General features: G+C 46.4%; 1 protein-coding gene across 1 annotated transcript; it reads right to left on the bottom strand.

The window, feature by feature from the left end:
- Nucleotides 1–238: 238 nt before the first annotated feature.
- LOC308461838 (olfactory receptor 10A3-like) lies at nucleotides 239–2158 on the bottom strand (the record flags this gene model as incomplete). Its single annotated transcript, XM_080979003.1, has 1 exon — nucleotides 239–2158. The coding sequence occupies exon 1, from the start codon at nucleotides 1184–1186 to the stop codon at nucleotides 239–241; it is 948 nt and encodes a 315-aa protein (XP_080835129.1). The 5' UTR covers nucleotides 1187–2158.
- Nucleotides 2159–19412: the final 17254 nt, after the last annotated feature.

Below are 19412 nucleotides of genomic sequence, written 5' to 3'. Positions count from 1 at the left end.
ATTTCTTGTAAGAAAATAGATTTATTTCCCACACTCTGTCAAAAGGTCATAGGACAGTTTACAACACAGTAACAAAATAAAGAAGCATAGCATGCAAACATAAAACAATAATCATAAAATACATAATAAGCATATTAATGCTGCATATTGCATAAGATTTACAATCACCAAATCTAACAAGGAATTTGAGACATTTAAAAATTCATTTCAACATAATTTATTTTGTCTATTCATCAATTCACTTATAAACTTTTACCAAAACCTTTTTCTTCCATAGTTTTATTAGGGCTCCCTGCATTTCCTTGTTTCTTAGGCTGTAGATAATTGGATTTAACAGTGGCGTTACAACAGTATAGGAAAATGATAAAAGCTTGTCCAGAGGTGGAGAGTAGCTGGATTTGGGTTTTAAGTACATGGAACTAGATGTACCATAGAAGAGAATAACAACTATTAAATGTGAGGAGCATGTGGAGAAGGCTTTATATCTCCTCTCCAAGACTGGCATCCCCATGATGGTAAAGATAATGCCCATGTAAGATAGGATGATCAGCACGAACGGTAGCATGATAGCCATCAGAGCAATTCCAATTACTTGGACTTCATTTAGGAAGGTGTCCCCACAGACTAGTTCTAACAGTGGCTGTATTTCACAGAAGAAGTGGTTGATGATCACACCACAAAATTGCAGGCGAAATGTGACAGTGGTGTGGACCAGCCCAACTGCAGTCCCACAAATGTATGAGCCAGTCACCATTATCCAGCAAACATTTCTCCTCATGATAATTGTGTAATGCAAAGGGTGGCATATTGCAACGTAGCGGTCAAATGCCATGGCAGCTAGAAGAAAACACTCAGCAACCCCAAAAAACAGGAAGAAGAACATCTGCATGGCACATCCCATAAAGGAAATAAATGTAGCATTCACCAACAAATTCTCTAATAATTTGGGGATTATGACTGACATATAGCATCCCTCCAAGCTGGCCAAGTGCATAAGGAAAAAATACATTGGAGTGTTAAGCATAGGGTCAGATTTTACAAGCAGAATTATCAAGCTATTGATCATTAAGGTGATTATATAGAGGGATAGAAGCACTACAAATATTAACACATGGAACTTGTGAGTCTCTGAAAAACCCACCAGTATGAATGCAGACAAAGTTGTGGCATTTTCTTGACGACTCATGGCCTCCCTGAGATATTTAGCTTCTTCAGTACTGCTGTTTGTATCTACATCTAGCAGTCTACAATTTCACCACCAACCTATTGATTAATTCATCCATAATCATGACTCCTGCTTGTTTTCTTTTAAACTAATGTCTGACTAGTAGCCTAATCACCTTTGATCATCTTTGTTTTCTGCATGTTCAGTGCTCCTGGTGAAGATGTGAAGCATAATAATTTTCTTGCTTTTATTTCATGGCATCAGCTTCTTATAAGTAGGATTACTTCCTCTGCCACTCTTTGCTCTGTAAGACAACCAAAAATAACTTGTTGGGTTTTGTTTTTGCTTTTAAAAAAGAGAGAAGTTCATCTTATGTGTGTGAATATGTAAAGTCACATGGAAAACTAGAATAAATCTCTTACATCAGGGATGGAAAACTTATGGTCCTTCAGGTGTTCTTAGACTACAGTTCTTATTATCCCAGACCATTGGATATGTTGGTTGGAACTGACGGACTCCAACCTCCAATTGGAGGCCATAGATTTCCATCTCTGTCTTGGAGCTTGATTGCATAGACCTTGGGAAGTGGACAGTGAATGTTAAGTACCTGGCATGCCACAACCCTAGGCTAATAGGCTGATTTGGTTTGTACCCCAAAGTCTAATGACGCATGTGGGTATCCTAATGTGATGTGGGGAAACACGACATTTCAGTTTTCAGTGTTTTATCTGCGCTGACTAATTCTCTTATCTAAGTTATTACCTTACTACAGTCAATGAATATGCATGTGTGTGAACCAGACTATAGTTCTAGTCGTGGAGCTGTACAGCACTTCAGAATATTTGCCTGTCTAGCACAGTATTGTCTGCTTTGACTGCAGCAGCTCCCCCGGCTCTTAGGCAAAGAGAGAGAGGGAGAGGTCCTTCATCTGCTACCTATGCCTTTTAACTGGAGATTGCAGAGCTTGAATTCTGAGCCTTCTACTACTGACTATGGTCTGGAGCAGCATGCAAAGTTTCATTGCTGTAGGCAAAACACCCTACCATTGAAATCACCCTATTAAGGAAATTTGCATGAAAATGTGTGTATAACTGGAAAAATTACATACAAAATGTGTATTTTTTGGGGGGGGGTGCATTAAAATCTTACTGAATTTTCACAAGGACTTAAAAAAATCAGAAACTGATGCAGAAATGTGAAGTTGAAACTATAAAAATGAGAGAAATCCAAAATGGACAGATTTGTCCATTCCTAGGTGCAACTAAAGTGGGTGTGGCTACCCATAAATGCTCCCTTTTACATTTACAGGACACACATAGGCAGGCAGAAACACAAAGGCACACAGTCCTCTCTCCTCTGCTAATAAATGGAGGTTAGCTGTAGAATGGGGATTATCATTCTCCCATCAAATAGTCAACCAGATGACCAGGGAGAGGATGATTTACATCAGGGTGCTAGTGCAGTCTCAGCTCACTTCTTCTCCTCTTTCTTTCTGAGTATTGGGGGGTAGAGAAAGAAAAATTGGTTTGGAAGGAAGGATAACCATACCTGTTTTACTTGGTAGTGATCTTGAAGCTAAGCAATTGAATTTCCTTTGAAGTCAAAATAACCAGATTTGACCTCAGTTAATTTTTGTTATGAAGTATTGTAGCAGAATTGGTGAGAGATTATCATGGATGTATTATTGGGTTCAAATTTGGAATTAGGCTTGTGTGTTCAAAATCAGATTATAGGGAATATCACTGTTTCACACGAACAGTTTCCACCAGTTCTGGTAGCCACCATGAAGTTATTACAATAAGTGACACATCTTTAACCAGTGCTTTTCTTCTAGAAGAAGAAAAAGTGCTGGTACAGTGTATTCTTGAGAACCTCTGAAAAAAGGCACTGGTTTCCACCATGAATTTGGGGAAATAAATGGTGAAGGTCAAGCCAGGTGAAACAGGGGAACCATTGCATATCATCAGAGAAGTGACAACACTTCTCTTTGGAGATTTGGTTTGCTGATCTGGGCTACTGAGTGCCCTATAGGCATAGAACAGGGATATTCATATGATGCATACATATATTACAGGTTGTGTTTCAGCTCTCCAATAAAACTGTAAAGATAAGTGCTGTTTTAGCTCAGTGCTAGCTCTTTCTCTTCATATCTATTTATTATTCAGTCTGACAAAAGATTCAGTAGAAGTGTTACTCATAGAGAAATATTGAAAGAAAAAACATATATAGGCTTGTTCACAGGATACACTGAACAGGTACAAACTGTCTCTACACATGTACAAGCATTTGTGCAAAAGATGGAACACCTGTTGATTTGTAAAGCTGAACTATTTGTGTACACAGGTGGACAAATTGCACACTCGTTGAATACAGCATGCAATCATCTCTTCTGTTAAGATATATAATGTGAGTAGAACACCAATATTTCTGCAACAAAAATCTGCTCCTGGTGAATCGGAGGATGTATTACCTAACTATTTGTATTAACACTAACTCGATACTCAGTACATATACTTTCATTTTTTATTACTAAATCATGTTTCTGGTGGGACAGGTTAAAACATATTAATATTTATTTACCTTATTGAAGCTGGTTGCTTCAAATATTACATGATTCTTCTTGGTCTTCTTATCCCCTAGCTATGTCAAGTGATGTGATACTCTGCAAATCTTTAGCCACCATGCTAGAGATTGAGATGGAATGAAACCAAGACTTTCCTCTTTTTTTGTGTGTGCAATCAGTTGCAAAATACCAAGGAGGCCCTACATTTGAGTGGTGTAGAACTCCTGAGATTACAGCGTTGAAACCATTTTCATCCACCTTGATCACAAGAGGAACAATTTATATTAGCATGCCCAATTAACACAATCCTCTGGGACAGTGATATATATATATATATCACTGCAGCCGTCCTGGGGGGGGGGCAAGTCTGCCCCACCCTTCCATGGCCTTACGCACCACAAACCTTTTACAAGGATCTTTGTCATACAAGGACTTGCTGAAGAAAGAAATTGCTGCAGAATGAATTCTCAGAGTTCTGGCAGCGCGGCCCAGCTGAAACAAATGAGCTAAGTATCGCAAGACCTGAGGAGTGGTAGGAGGGGGTTTAAAATTGCTGGACGCAGACTGCGTGAATTTTAAAAAGTCAGCCCAAGCTTTTTTATAGGATCGCAAAGTGGACGTAGAAATGGAAGCTGCTACTCCCTGCATGACTAAATGTTGCCAAGATTCCAGAGGTGCGGTGGAAAATACTCTGGAAGCTTCTGAGCTTCTGGAGCCAGGGACCAGAATCGCTCCATCTGAAAACGGGATAGAGCATCAGCGATCTCGTTAGATATACCGGAGATGAAGCGTGCCGAAAACACAATATTAAACCTCAGACAATGTAGGACGAAGGCCCACAGAAGGGCCGATACCCTGGGAGAACAGGACGATTGTTTTGCCAGCACGTTCACCACTGCCTGGTTGTCGGACCAGAAACATATCCGACGGTCCCTGAATTCAGCGACCCATAAATGCACTGCTACTGCAATGGGAAAAAACTCGAGAAAAGTTAAATCTCGCGTAATCGCTTCCCCTTGCCATGCAGGCAGCTACCGCATGGCACACCATCTTCCATTCCAGTACAACCCAAAGCCTAAAAAACCAGCAGCATCAGAGTGCACTTGAAAATCATTGTGGAGGTTCAAAACGTCCTGCCACAAGGATACACCATTGAATTCCTCTAGGAATTCCAGCCAGACCTGCAAGTCCGCCCGTACCTGCGCGGACAATCGCACCCGATGCTGTGGGGCCCGTAGTCCAGCCGTGAGCCTGGCCAGACGGGAGCAGAAGGGGCGACCAGGCACCACCACTCTGCATGCAAAATTTAAATGACCCAATAATGACTGAAGCTGCCTCAGAGTAAACTTCCTCAAAGGAAGAATCTCCCGAAAAACCTTACCCAACGTAATTATCTTATCTGGGGGTAAGCTGGATGTTTGAGCATTGGTATCCAACCGGATGCCCAAATATGTCAATTGAGTCACTGGGCCTTCAGTTTTATCCACCGCCAAGGGGACCCCCAGTTCTCCCATAAGGGAAGCAAAGGCGTCAAGTAACACAACGCAGTTGCCCGTGTCGTGTGCTGAGGCCAACAAAAAATCGTCCAGATAATGGGAGACGCCCCCTAGACCAGACTTAACACGCAAGGCCCAATCCAAAAAGGTACGAAAACACTCAAAGGCAGCACATGCTATGGAACAGCCCATAGGCATAGCTTTGTCAAAATAAAACTTCCCCTCAAATTGGAAACCCAACAGCCAAAAATCCTCAGGATGAACAGGCAGCAAGCGAAAAGCCGACTCAATGTCACACTTTGCCAGCAAGGCCCCAGGGCCAAATTTCCTGATCATCTTGATTGCCTGATCAAGGGACGCATATTTCACTGAGCAAAGCTCCGGGGGAATAACATCATTTACTGACGTGCCTTTAGGGTGAGATAAATTATGAATAAGGCGAAATTCCCCCGGAGCCTTCTTCGGGACAATACCCAAAGGCAAAATATGCAACTTAGGAAACGGGGGTACTGCAAAAGGACCAGCCATACGACGTAAAGCCAACTCTTTTCCAATTTTCCTGCGGGCGATATCTGGCATCTCCCGCACAGACTTCTGATTGCAAGGATTCCATGCCACGGGTGCCATGGCTACAGGAATCCTAAAACTCACTGAAAACCCTTCTTTCAAATAAGCTGCAGTCTCACGGTTGGGATAAGACTGCAGCCAAGGCAACAATGCCGACAGTTTTATCGGCGTATATGCCATAGTCAGTAAGTCACTACTTACCAATTCCAGCGGAAGAGGTAGAGGGTGTGGCCTTTGGGGGTTGCTGAGCACCCCCTTTCCCCCCTCGAAAGGGCCGCTTACCCCCCTGACAATTGGTAGCGGGGTGACTCCCGCCACACGAATCACACACATGGGGATATTTGCAAGGCTGCCGTTGGCACCCTCCTTTGTTGAAATCCCAACAGATTCTCTTACGCCCAGGCCGAACAGGGGCTGCCTTATGCTTGGGCTGTTCCAGGGCCTTCCTCTCAAAATGTGGGACGATGTAAGTGGTCCACACGTCCAAATCCCTGCGGTCCCATCGAGCCGTAGGGATTTTTGCGGCGCGACGTCGAAAATTTTCATCGGAAAGGATTGCTGCCACAGCGCCAGCCATGGCGTGCGCCGAGCGGACAATAGACAGGTACACAAAGAGATGCAAAGCCCTCCGAGGATAAGAAGCCGAGACAATCCCAGCAAAGACCTGGAAGCTATCCAGCCAGCACTCAAAAGTCCTATCCGACTTTTTAAGCGCAGTCTGCCTCTTTGGGGCAGATACAGCTTTGTCAAGAGCATCCAGGCTTGCGGTTGGTGGTGCCAGATCAAAAATGTCCACATAACGACCATCCAAAATCCTGGACCGCAATTTAGAGGACAAATGAGCCCCTGGTATAATGTCTCTAACAGAGTTAGTAGAGACTCTTACATCAGGAACGAATCTACCATCGCGGCAAGCAAGGATTGCCCCATACCTGGCCCTATGTGAATTAGCCCTGCGTTGCCATGCCCATTTTGGCAAACCACCAATGGGCTCTCCAAAACCCCAATAAAGACCCAGGGAGGCATCGGCCTCGTCCCCTGAACTGTCAGAAGATGTACCCATGGAAGAAGATGAAGACTCGTCCCTCCTCCTCTTGGCACGTCTTTTGGAACTCTTCTTACGGCGGCGATGCCCCCCCGGAAGAAGATTTAGCCGGAACAGGCAAGCTGTCCTCCATTGAAGAGTCCATATCTGCCTCAACTTGTGCGGCACCTGAGGTAGACTGAATAGAAAAATCATGTGAGAGACCTGAACCCGACGGTAAAACAGGGGAAGACTGAGCTGGCAAAATTGCCCTGGCAGGAGTCGATCCCCTGGCCCGCTTCCCTAAACGTCGCCTAGCTGAGCGTCTTCCCCTCCCTGAGCCAACCTGAGGCACAGGTAAGGCAAGGGACCGGGGCGGGGGTTCCGACAGCAAATCCCCAGCCCCTGCAACTTCACTCCCATCTTCACTAGATGATGACGGAACAGGGGAAGAGGCAGGCGCCGTAGGAGCAGGCACCAGCGAAGTCGATGGTCGAGAAGCACAGCGTCGGATAAGGCCGTCCACCTCCGCAGCAAGACGTGCCAAAGCCACAGGGTCACCTGATATCCCTGGAACCAGTGATTCCAATTGGCCCCCATACTGAGGTGGGGTTGGAGAACGCAGGGATTGTGACGGGCCCTTAATGGGCCGCTTAGCGGAGACGACCGTTACCACCTTTTTCCCAGCCTTTTTTGGGGCCATGTCTGATAATAAAAGACAGTAAAGTTAGCAAGAAAGCTGGACTTTAGTAAAATGATAAAGATATATATATATATATATATATATATATATATATATATGTAATTAAAATTAAAATTAAAATTAAAATTTAAAATTAAAATTAAAATAAAATAAAATAAAATTAAAATTAAAATTAAAATAAATTAAATAATTGATTAATTTTAATCCAAAATTAATCCAGTAAATAAAATAAATTAAACTCCAATTAAATTAAAATTAAATAAAATGAGTAAGCCAAATCAGATCACAAAGAAGTAAAAGGGGTAAATAAAATAAATAAAGACGGGGGGGGGGGGAGATTGGCCCGAAAAGAGACCACTTAAAACAAATAGAAGCAACAGCACCTATTTGCTTCAAAAGAACAGCAAAACTGAAATTAAATAAATCAGGGTGCAGTACCCTTCAGACGCCATCAGATAGCGCTCTCAGCACAGCAATAAAGTTAAGGCTGCAATTGCAGCTAGTGGCCACAGGAGGCCACTGTTGCACAATTAATTGAGAAATAACGCTCGTAAAGCGCTGAAAAAGACGCGCAGAGAACTGGAGAGCTGGGAAGGCCGCGTTTATGGCGCCAGCCCCCCAGGGGCAAAAAACAACAAAACACCCTTACCCCCCAAAAGGGGGTCGCCTAAAGGCCGCAGGGGCCGCGCCAAGCACTCCCAGTGGCCGTATGGATTTTAAAAGGCCTGAATAGGCCCCCCACAACAAATGGCCGCCGAGGGCCGAAAATGGAGGCCGCGGCCTGGCTGTTCGAGTTGGCCGTGGCACCAGGAGCGCTCCAAGGGCCCAGCAGGCCTCCTCCCCCGGTCTCCCTAGGCCCGAGGATAAAATTTAAGGCCAGGGAAGGCCGCAGGGCCAAAAAGCCTAATTTTAGGCCACGTGGAGGCCGTGGCCTGGGCGCCCGGGTAGGCCGCGACGCAGCAGCGCGGCCCGCACTCGCAGGAGCTGCCCAGAGCCCCCGAAGGCCGCCCGGTGTCCCGGAAGGCCCAACTGGGCCGAATTAAATTAAATTAAATTTAATTAAATTTTGGGGAGCACCGGCCAGCTATTAAATTAAATTCAATAAAGGACCCTGAAGGTGTGCCGCCTCCCCGGAGCCGCTTAAGCCGAGGACGGCTTTAAACGACAACAAGAAAATAAGGTAAGCCTAATTCCCCCAACCAATCTTGCCCTATGGGCCTAAATTTATCCACAGCGTGAGTAAGGCAGGGAAGAAATGGTGAAGGGAAAAGGAATAAGGCACAAATATCACCAAAGTCTCCTGCAGTGTTGGCTCTGATCCGATTGATCCGATGCACTCTGCAAAGAGAAAGAGAAACCAGAGTGCACCAATATTTAAAGACTATGGTCCCACCCACCCAATTTGCAACATACAATTTGCCCCAGCAACCCGGTTACCCAATCATAGTGCCAGGCAACAACTATTAACCTGCCTGGCAACAAGAGGCCTGGCCTGGCGGCCCACACCGCAACACGTGCTCTCATTTATTGGAGAACACGCTTTACGGGATGTAGGAGAGGTATGTCAAATTAAGGGCCAGTGACCATTATAGCAAAAAGAAAACAATCAGAAAGATGAGGTCATGATTTCCACCAACATTTTCAGAGGTACTTGCTTTTCCTTACTTTACAGGAGGTGGCCAAGGGGTGCTGTTTCTTATCTAAATTTTACAGGTTCAGAACATTATGACTTCATACTCCAGATGCTCAGAAGATCCACAGAACCATTGAAATCTCTGAATGACAGTTTTGACTGGATGCTCAGCCAGAAATTTTACAGGAACAACATAGAAGTTCATGTGGTAACCTGTGAAGTGTGCATGCAGCTGCTATAAGCATTATAATTATGTGTTTGAAATGGAAAATTGTGGGGTGATATGCTCCTTCACTACCTCAGGGAAACTAAGGTAAGCCAACTTTTCCTGATCTATAATTCATCCTTTATTCCCATGAAAGTGAGGTTGGAGGGTTGACACATATTTACTTAAAAAAAATTATAAGAAAAGAAAAATATAAATAATAAAATATAATGGAAATCAGATCATGTTCGGTGTCTCCAATGCATTATATAACTCAGTGAGAATCAGGATTGCAAATTTCCACAGCAAATTTCCTGTCATATGTCATAAAGATGTGTCTTGCAGTCTAGCAACAGAAAACACTATGATATATAACAGGGGTGTATGAAATCCATATACAAACATGTAGCTTGGTGTTGGCCCTTGAGAATACCGTATTTTTCGCCCTATAGGACGCACTTTTTCCCCTCCAAAAATGAAGGGGAAAGGTGTGTGCGTCCTATGGAGCGAATGTAGGCTTTCGCTGAAGCCTAGAGAGCGAGAGGGGTAGGTGCGCACCGACCCCTCTCCCTCTCCAGGCTTCAGGAAGCTATCCGCAAGCCGTGGGAGCCCGCAGGAGTTCCCCCGGGCTCCCACAGCTTGGGCAGAGCTGCCTGCACCCCGAAGCCCCGGCTCGCTGAGCAGTCGCGCCGGGGCTTCGGGTAGCTCTGCGCAAGCCGTGGGAGGGCTCCCCCGGCTTGCACAGAGCTGCCTCTTATTCCGACGCCTCGGCGTGCTGAGCAGTCGCGCCGGGGCTTCGGGTAACTCTGCGCAAGCCGCAGGAGGGCTCCCCCGGCTTAGGCAGCACTGCCTCTTATCCTGAAGCTACCCGAAGCAACTGCTGAGCGCGCCGGGGCTTCGGGATAAGAGGCAGCACTGCGCAAGCTGGGGGAGCCCTCCCGTGGCTTGCGCAGCACTGCCTCTTATCCCGAAGCCCCAGCGCGCTCAGCAGTCGCGCCGGGGCTTCGGGTAGCTCTGCGCAAGCCGCGGGAGGGCTCCCCCGGCTTGCGCAGAGCTGCCTCTTATCCCGAAGCCCTGGCGCACTGAGCAGTCACGCCGGGGCTTCGGGTAGCTCTGCGCAAGCCGCGGGCGCCCTCCCCCGGCTTGCACAGCACTGCCTCTTATCCTGAAGCTACCCGAAGCAACTGCTGAGCGCGCCGAGGCTTCGGGATAAGAGGCAGCGCTGCGCAAGCTGGGGGAGCCCTCCCGTGGCTTGCGCAGTGCTGCCTCTTATCCCGAAGCCCCAGCGCGCTCAGCAGTCGAGCCGGGGCTTCGGTTAGCTCTGCGCAAGCCGCAGGAGGGCTCCCCCGGCTTGCGCAGAGCTGCCTCTTATCCCAAAGCCCGGGCGCACTGAGCAGTCGTGCCGGGGCTTTGGGTAGCTCTGCGCAAGCCGCGGGAGAGCTCCCACGGCTTGCGGAGAGCAGCCTGTTCTGGGGGCTGGGGTCGGGGCAAGCTCGGGCTTCCCCCGCCCCAGCCTTGCACCTTGGGGGGGAAATAAATTTTTTTTTCTTTATTTCCCCCCCCAAAAAACTAGGTGCGCCTTATGGGCCGGTGTGCCCTATGGGGCTTAAAATACGGTAACTGCTGAAGTTGTTTGGAGGTTCAGGTAAAGAGTTTTGATTAAGTATGCCTCCATAGATGAAATCTCCTGATAGATAAAATTTGGGATTAAAAGGTAGGGAATGTGACATTGAACATTGAAAAACCTGAGTGTGACATTCAATGTGAGGCAGAAGTAGCAGCAACAATGGAACTAATATCTCCATCCTTCGTGCAAATCTGTCCCCTGAACACAGATTTATCTATTTCTTTCTACATCAGCAGCATCAGACTCTGCATGAATGTACACAAACAGTCTGACATGAATTCCCATTGCACTTGTTGACAGGCTCAAAATCAGCAATATAAAGCTTAACATAACAGAAATAATCTATGAATGTCTGAGCAGTCCCTGGTCCCTGCTGGTTCTGCTGGTTCTGGATTGTTTGGGGTATATTTATAGTAACATTTAGAAAGCTTGTTATTTGATTTGTACTGGAACTTTGGAGGGGATAGCGTGTTCTCCTTCATGGAGAGCACGTGTTGCGGTGGGGGCCGCCAGGACACTCCAAAGTTGGGGGGCGGGCTAATTGATCGTTGGCCACTGATGCGATTGGGGCTTCCCTTGTTGTTGGGAAGAAGTTAATGTTGCCATTTATTGATTGACAGCCAGAAATACTAAAACTCCTTGCATGAGGCTAGGACTTACTCTTTTCGCCCATGCATCGGATTGCCCGTCCCTCCCTCCCTAGAATAGGGTTGTTCGCTTTGACCTTGCTATGCCTGTCATGGGGTCGTCTGCTTTGGAGCGGGGGCCTGGTAGGAATTTTGTCCATCTGGCTGATTGGCTGGGGCCATTTGGTTTTTGCCTACTGCATAGCAAATCATCACAACTTGTAAGGTTCGCGCTTAGGCATTGGTTTATGGTTTGGTTGGTTGAGGGGCATGGATTGGCTGTGCCTGCCCCTCTAATGCTGCTGCTGCAAGGGATTCCGTTAAAGGAATTGGGGGCTAACTATTGCTTGTCCACTCTGTCAAAGGTGCTCGGGCCATAGCAATGAGCTCCTGGTTGCATTTGGGGTGAGGGCAGGTTCCCTGCTCCGCGTTACCCCCAAGTGTATTCCCCTATTCTGACTTTCGCATCGTGCGGAATGTCAGTCTGTCCCCCCTGGTGGGGGCAGATAGTCGCAACCAATACCTACGCAACCACTCACAAATTTGTATTTTAATAAAGTTGTGGCCAAAATTATGCCAAAATTCTTAAACAAAAAATTCTGTGTGATGTGTGAGTTATTGGGGTGGACCTGGGGACCTCAACACGCAACTTGCAAGCAGCAGAATTAATTGCAATCCTTTTGATAACTGCAGAAGATGGACATTAGTAAAGAACAGATTTGTCCTGTCTGAACAGAAGTAGTATTTTCCTATCCCTTAGAAAATCATGTCAACTAGGAGGGATGATGACGTCAACATATCTGGAGTCAGGTAAGATGGTGTAATTGAGAATATGAAGAAAATGTTTTCTGCTCCTCTAGAAATTAAGTATCATCTTCATAAATGTCCTTTTCATCAGCAATAGAATTACCTAGTGGGTTTTGCAAGCAGCAAAAAAATGCTGGGTTGGATAGGGGGTGGCACACAACATTGTTGCATAAGGGAGTTAGAAGTGTGGCCTCCTTCCACATATACTTGTGCAGGCCTCAATATATATTTGGCATTTGTCTTGTGTTTCATATGGCTTGCAGAATAATGAAGACCACAGATGGAATGTAACACAATCCTCAAAGTAGTTTCCTCTTATGGGCAAGAGTATGTGTTTCATTCTATGCAAGCACTGTTCAAGCATACATGAGATATTCTTCCACCATGAAACTGTATTCCTACTTTCTCCATTTCAATTCTGTTATTCATCATTCCTGCAACAGCTGGTGAAGCACACAAACATTGATCATCCTAAATAAATTCCTTGTGGCACTTCAGAAATTACTGTGTGGGTATGTGGTTGGTACAAGGGAGTACATCTACCTAAGTCTAGTAATAATAAAATAAAAGTGTTAATAATGGGTTGAGTCAAGTCTTCCTTGGAAAAAAAGGAAGTAGGGAGAGAATGATGTGATCATTGTTCACAACAAGGGGCTTCTTACTAGATGAGCGAGGGGAAGATGATTCTAGTGCTGCCCCCTTTGGGCAGAGGGCCCTCTAAGCAGCTTCAGGTGTTATGCTGTTCAAGAGTTAAAAGTCAGCAAGGAACACTCTAACAACATGATGGTGAAGAAAGCATAAAACATAGCTTCCTCATCTTAGATTTGCCAAATTGCAGTCCTTTTTATGTCAGTACTCCGTGTAAGTGAGTACCATAAGAAAAGGACAGAGGAATCCTTCTTAAAAAATCCTATTATAGGTTTGGGGGACACTGCTAAATCTTAGAAATTAATAAATGGTAGGATTTTGATTAACTGAATGAAAGTTCAAGCTCCAGAACTGTGCCAGACAAGGAATCCCTGGGCTGGCTTATGTAAACCAGCCTAGCTGGCCTGGTGAATAGCAAATCTGTTAACATGACAAAAGGTGTTGATGGGCCATTTGAGAGGAATCCTTTGGCCTAGGTAGACAGATGTTGCCAGCTGATGCACAGGCCTTACACTCAGCCAGGCCTTACACTAGCTCATAGAGTGGGCTGCTTGGTTAGATGCATCTAGATGCAAAGGTTCACAGGAACAAAAATTCATAGGTAGTACCAAATCTCATTTGAAATATGGAACCAACTTAACATTGAAGAGCTGGATGCATAACACCCAGTCCAAACCCCCTGGTTATCTCTCCCAGTGGCTTCTCCCAGTGTTGAAAAGCATGGTGGAGAGGACAAAGCCCTGGGGCACCCCACAAGTGAGAGTCCAGGAGTCTGAACACTCATCCCCCAACACCCCTTTCTGGACATGGCCCAGGAGGAAGGAGTGGAACCACTGCATAGCAGTGCCCCCAGCCATGAAGGAATGGTCCCTCTGTGTAGCAGATTTTCAGGCTTGTGACAGTCCTGTATGGTGTGTGTGGCACACTTGCAAAAGAGTACCCCAAAGAATTACCTCTCCTTTTGATCAACAGAGAGAGGAAGGAGATAAGTAACAATGCAACCTTTAGAAGACATCTGAAGGCAGCCTTGTATTGGGAAGTATTTTTTTACGTTTTTATATATGTTGGAAGCTGCCCAGAGTGGCTAGGGCAACCCAGTCAGATGGGTGGGATATAAATAATAAAATTATTATTATTATTATTAGTAGTAGTAGTAGTAGTTGTAGTAGTATTGAATAGGACATCCCTATTTTCATTGGAAATTGTGGAGGGTATGATATAGCTGCATAGTGGTCATATGACATGATGGAGAAGAGGCAGGACTCAGTAAAAATAAATATAGCTGTGCTGCATACCAAAGGAAAATGATTTCTTCCAAGCACAACCAACATGTTGGGAATGGTGACTGAGATGGAGAACAGCTCCAAAAGGAAAAGCTCCTTAGGATGTGTGACATGCAGCATCAACACCGCTGACAATCACAGTGGCTATACTGCTAGGTTGTTTGGTAGGGGATCCTACTACACAGTTTGGTAGGGGATCCTACTACACACAACTCTTTACAAAGTGAAACCAGAACATACCAGGTTTAAATTTTAGTTCTGGCATATAGAACCCTAAACAACTTGAGACCAAACAACCTGATAAAGTGCCTTCTTTTGTATTGACCACTTGAGTCACGAAGCTCATCTGATGAGAAACTCCAGATCATGCCAAACCATTGAAGAAATTCATTTCATGGCGACCAAACAGGTGGACTTAGCAACTGTGCTGTCCTTTCTTAAGTAGTGAGCTTCCTGTATTTCCCTGACAAGTTAGAATTGTGTAGCATAATAGTGGCTAACCCACAACAGTTGCACCAGGTAACTGTCAAACATCCAACATAACACATTACCAAATTAACTGCAAAGCTTTATTATGATAACTCAGGAAGCAGACAAGGAGATGAGGATCTGTTCCCACACCTGCATTTCTAAATGAAAACCCAAGTTGACTTATTACTTTCAGGGGACCATCCAGACCAGATACAAAACTAGACTGTTACAAAGATATGCAACCATGATCTACCTATGCACAAGAATTTATTTGAGAATGTCACTATTGGATGTCTGTAGAATTAGATATTTTTCAAAATTTATGAATGCTTGCCCCTATTTTGTTTTCCAAATCCCTTTAAAGTCAGTGTGGTATTGTGTATAGAGCACAGTACTCAAATGAAGGATCCACCTTGAAATGGAACCTCTGCTATGAAGTTCGCTCAGCCTAACAGCTAACAGTGATCTTGAGAACACAGCATTGATAGAGCTCAATGAATGCTGTCGTGCTCTGTTTAGATGAATGGTATGGACAGATAGTGAAGAAAAGGAAAGGAAAGGAAAGAAAGGAACAGGAACAGGAACAGGAACAGGAACAGGAACAGGAACAGGAACAGGAACAGGAACAGGAACAGGAACAGGAACAGGAACATGTTGGATTATGCCGGACAAGAGTGTAAACAGAGGCTAAACATGGAGCCTGGCACACTTCCCATTCGCAGCTTGCGAACTGTCCGTGCCGATGCAAAAAGTCCTCCTCTGCCTCTTTCTCTTGCCGGTAGCAGAGCGAACACAGCGGTGAGAAGCAATTGCAACAGTGTGGGTAATAATTCAGAGCAGACACAAGGCAGTCCTTATCTTCTCTTGCCTTTAATCATGTAGAATAACACCATAAATTCAGACCTGGCGAGAACTGACACATTCTCCCTCTCGCATAGCGTCCCAGAGGCAGACTGAAACACTTAGCGTCAAAACCACTCCCTTAAGTGTTTCTAACCACGCCTCAGGAAAGAGACGTCACCAGAACTCTTTAACTCTGTGAGTTCTGAAACCAATAACACCCCCTCTTGTCACGAATCCTGAGGGAAACTGTGAACCCCTATTTACAGACCTCTTTGAGTTCAACTCACCTCCCATTGCCTTTTGCCTCCCACTGGCATCTATCCCAGTCAATTGTTGAATCCCTTCCACACTCCCAGAATCACACTGTGCGAAACCAACCCACGCACTGGTGACCTGAAACCTCTCAGGTGGAATCCCCTTTGTGGTCCGAGTTGACCGCCGGAGCACAACCTCGGGCGCTCCTCCTGACCCACTGGGGTCAGCAAGTGTGTCTCCCAGCACAGAGGACTCCCCCTCTGACTTGCTGCGTCTTCGGGCCTCCTGCACTTGGCTAACAGGAGATGAAGGCTCGCTCTTGGGTTCCCTCTTAACCTGTGGAGAAACCCACCCCTGTGCTTGACCATCATCAGCAACCTGGTCTTCAGCAACAGGCTCCGCCTCTGCCTCTCCTTCCTCCCTTTCTTCCTCCCTTTCCTCCCCCTCAGAATCGGACAGGCATTCTGAGAGAAAATCAGAACCAACCCTAGGCTGTGACCAACCACCCTGCTCAAAGAACTCAGCATGCTTGCTGACCAGCAGCTTGGTCTGATCACCCTCTGGGTATGCAAACTTCCACCCATTTGTTGCAGGATCATACCCACAGAAGATCATGTCCTGGTACCTAGGACCACCCTCCTTCCGTTGCGCTGTTGGTATCGGCACTGAAGCCTTGGAACCAAACGAACGGAAGAAATGCACCTGTGGCTTCCTCTTGTGCAACAGAAAATACGGTGTGTCACCTACATCGTGATTGTAGGACCTGTTAAAAACAAAGCTGGCAAACTTCCAAGCCTCACTCCAAAAGCTCTGAGGCAGCCCAGAGTCACACAGTAAAACCCTGACAGCTTCAGCCAGTGCTTCACTCCTGTGCTCTGCCACGCCTCTCTCGAGGAGACTTTGCACCCGTCACCTGGTGACGAATTCCCTTTTCCTTGAAGAACTCCTTCAGAGCAGACCCAGTGAATTGTGACCCACGGTCGCTCCTGAACTCTTGCACCTTGGTGGAGAACCTTAGTTCCACCTCCGCAACCCAATCCTGGATGAGTTGTGCCGCCTCTCTCTGCGACCTGAGAGAGAAACACCATAAATTCTGAGAAAAATCATCTGCCACTGACAGCAGATACCTGGCCCCACCCAGACTCTCACACTTCATTGGCCCTGTAAGGTCTGTGTGAACCAACTCAAAAGGTTTTGTGGTTACCCTCTTTACCCCGGGAAACCTGCACCTTTGAACCTTGCTGCATGCCCTGCACACTAGGGATCCCTCACATGGCGTGATTTTACAACCTTTGGTGCAGCCTGGCAACCTCTTAACATCTTCCAAACAAGCATGAGACATTCTCTTGTGCCATATATGAACACATGAATCATGGCTGGGAACACTAGCACACTGCGCCTGTGCTTTCCCTGCATTCCCCCCACCCTCCAGAGGTGTTTCCAGAACAAAGAGATTGTTCTTGCTTTCCACGTTGACAAGTTGTCTCCCCCCTCTGAAAATGGAACAGGTATCATTTTCAAAACAAATTTTGTACCCCTGCTTCGCAAGAGCAGGTATCGATAACAGGCAACACTTCATCCCTGGTACAATGAAGCACTCCAGCTCCGCCTGCAAAACAGAAACATATACATTTGCAGCTTTAGAAACATTCCTTTTTGTCCCGTCAGCTAATGTAACAGTCATTCCAGCTGAAACAGCCCTGCAATTCCGCAGCTCCCCAGCAGATGGCGTTATCAGGTGATGACTCACTCCCGAATCAACAATCCACTTTATATCTGTGTCCCTGCTGGAATTGTTTTTCAAAGTTGCCAGAGAAGCCGTGAGATGATAACAGTCTCCCTTCTCTGAGTCATGTCCTTCCTGCGACTTCCCACGCCTGCCCCCTCTGCTGGACTGGTTGCCATGGAAACCCGGCTGATTCCCATGGGAAACGACCTTGGAGACATCCTGCCCTGTCTCCCTTGCTCTCTGTGGGCAGTTGCGACGCAGATGGTCAGGAGAATTGCAAACGTAGCAGCGACGAGTGGAAAAACACTGGGGTGAGCTCTCAGCTAGCAAAGCTTCCGGGCCAGCTCCGCCCCCTCTGAAACGGCACTCCTCCTCGTCATACACAGTGGAAACTTTTCCAAACCGGCCTTTGGGCTTCTCTGCCCCCCCGACACCTCCAACAGCACTCCATGAGGCTGTAAAATCAGGGCTTCTGGCTGAGCACTCGGCGTCATCCTGCTCCTGGCCTCCTGCTGAGCTTTGACACAAACCCCTCAGCACTTTCCAGGCTTCACAGGCCGACTCAATGCCTTCCAAATGCGGCAATAGCTTAGCATGTACGCTTGCTCTCAACATGCAGATCTCAGCTCTCATAGCTTTCTCTCTCTGCATTTTCTCCTCCAGAAAAGCAGACTGCAGCTTTTCTGCATCTCTGTCCACCAGTTCTGCATTTTCAGCAGCAGCTGGTTTGGCTGGGGACGGCTCTCTCTTGCATACTCCCCACAGCCCTGTTGCCCAAAACCAGGCTCTCACTTTCCTGACCCAGGTTTCCCACGACTGGGTGGTGAGCTCTTCAAGCTTCTCAAGCGGAGCTTCAAGCACCTCTTGGTCATCTGCCATCTTCCCCCGGGGCCCAGCGTACTCACGTAAACAAACAGCAGCTCTCCAGCTCCCGGTCCAGCAGATCGGCTCCTCCCAGCTGAGCTCCTTCCAGCCTCAGAGAAACAGCTCCAGAGCTCCAGCTGGCCCCAGCAGCTTTTCAGCTGGCTTCCCCCACACGTGGGACGTTCCTGCAATGCTTCAAAGCGTTGGCAAGCATCCATAACCTGTTGGATTATGCCGGACAAGAGTGTAAACAGAGGCTAAACATGGAGCCTGGCACACTTCCCATTCGCAGCTTACGAACTGTCCGTGCCGATGCAAAAAGTCCGCCTCTGCCTCTTTCTCTTGCCGGTAGCAGAGTGAACACAGCGGTGAGAAGCAACTGCAACAGTGTGGGTAATAATTCAGAGCAGACACAAGGCAGTCCTTATCTTCTCTTGCCTTTAATCATGTAGAATAACACCATAAATTCAGACCTGGCGAGAACTGACACATTCTCCCTCTCGCATAGCGTCCCAGAGGCAGACTGAAACACTTAGCGTCAAAACCACTCCCTTAAGTGTTTCTAACCACGCCTCAGGAAAGAGACGTCACCAGAACTCTTTAACTCTGTGAGTTCTGAAACCAATAACAGAACAGGAACAGGAACAGGAACAGGAAGATCAACATTTATGTCATTTTATTATGTTCTTCATACAACACAACCTAAATCTTAATTTGTACTGCAATCAGAAAAAGCATGACTGAACAATGGAAGTCACATGCTGAAAATAGCAATGTTCTTCAGTGTTTTCCTCTCCTGGTTAACTGTTCCCTTTTGTTCAGCTCAGGCTTGAACAAGATAATGTAGCATTTTGGGAAGAAGATGCAAGTCAGCAACCCAGCACTGGAGGCCAAGATGGAGAA

The sequence above is a fragment of the Podarcis pityusensis genome (genome assembly GCF_964106645.2).
Source record: "Podarcis pityusensis genome assembly, chromosome: 13".
Taxonomy (NCBI): domain Eukaryota; kingdom Metazoa; phylum Chordata; class Lepidosauria; order Squamata; family Lacertidae; genus Podarcis; species Podarcis pityusensis.
Note: the sequence above shows the minus strand (reverse complement) of the source record. Positions and strands in the feature narration are given on the sequence as shown.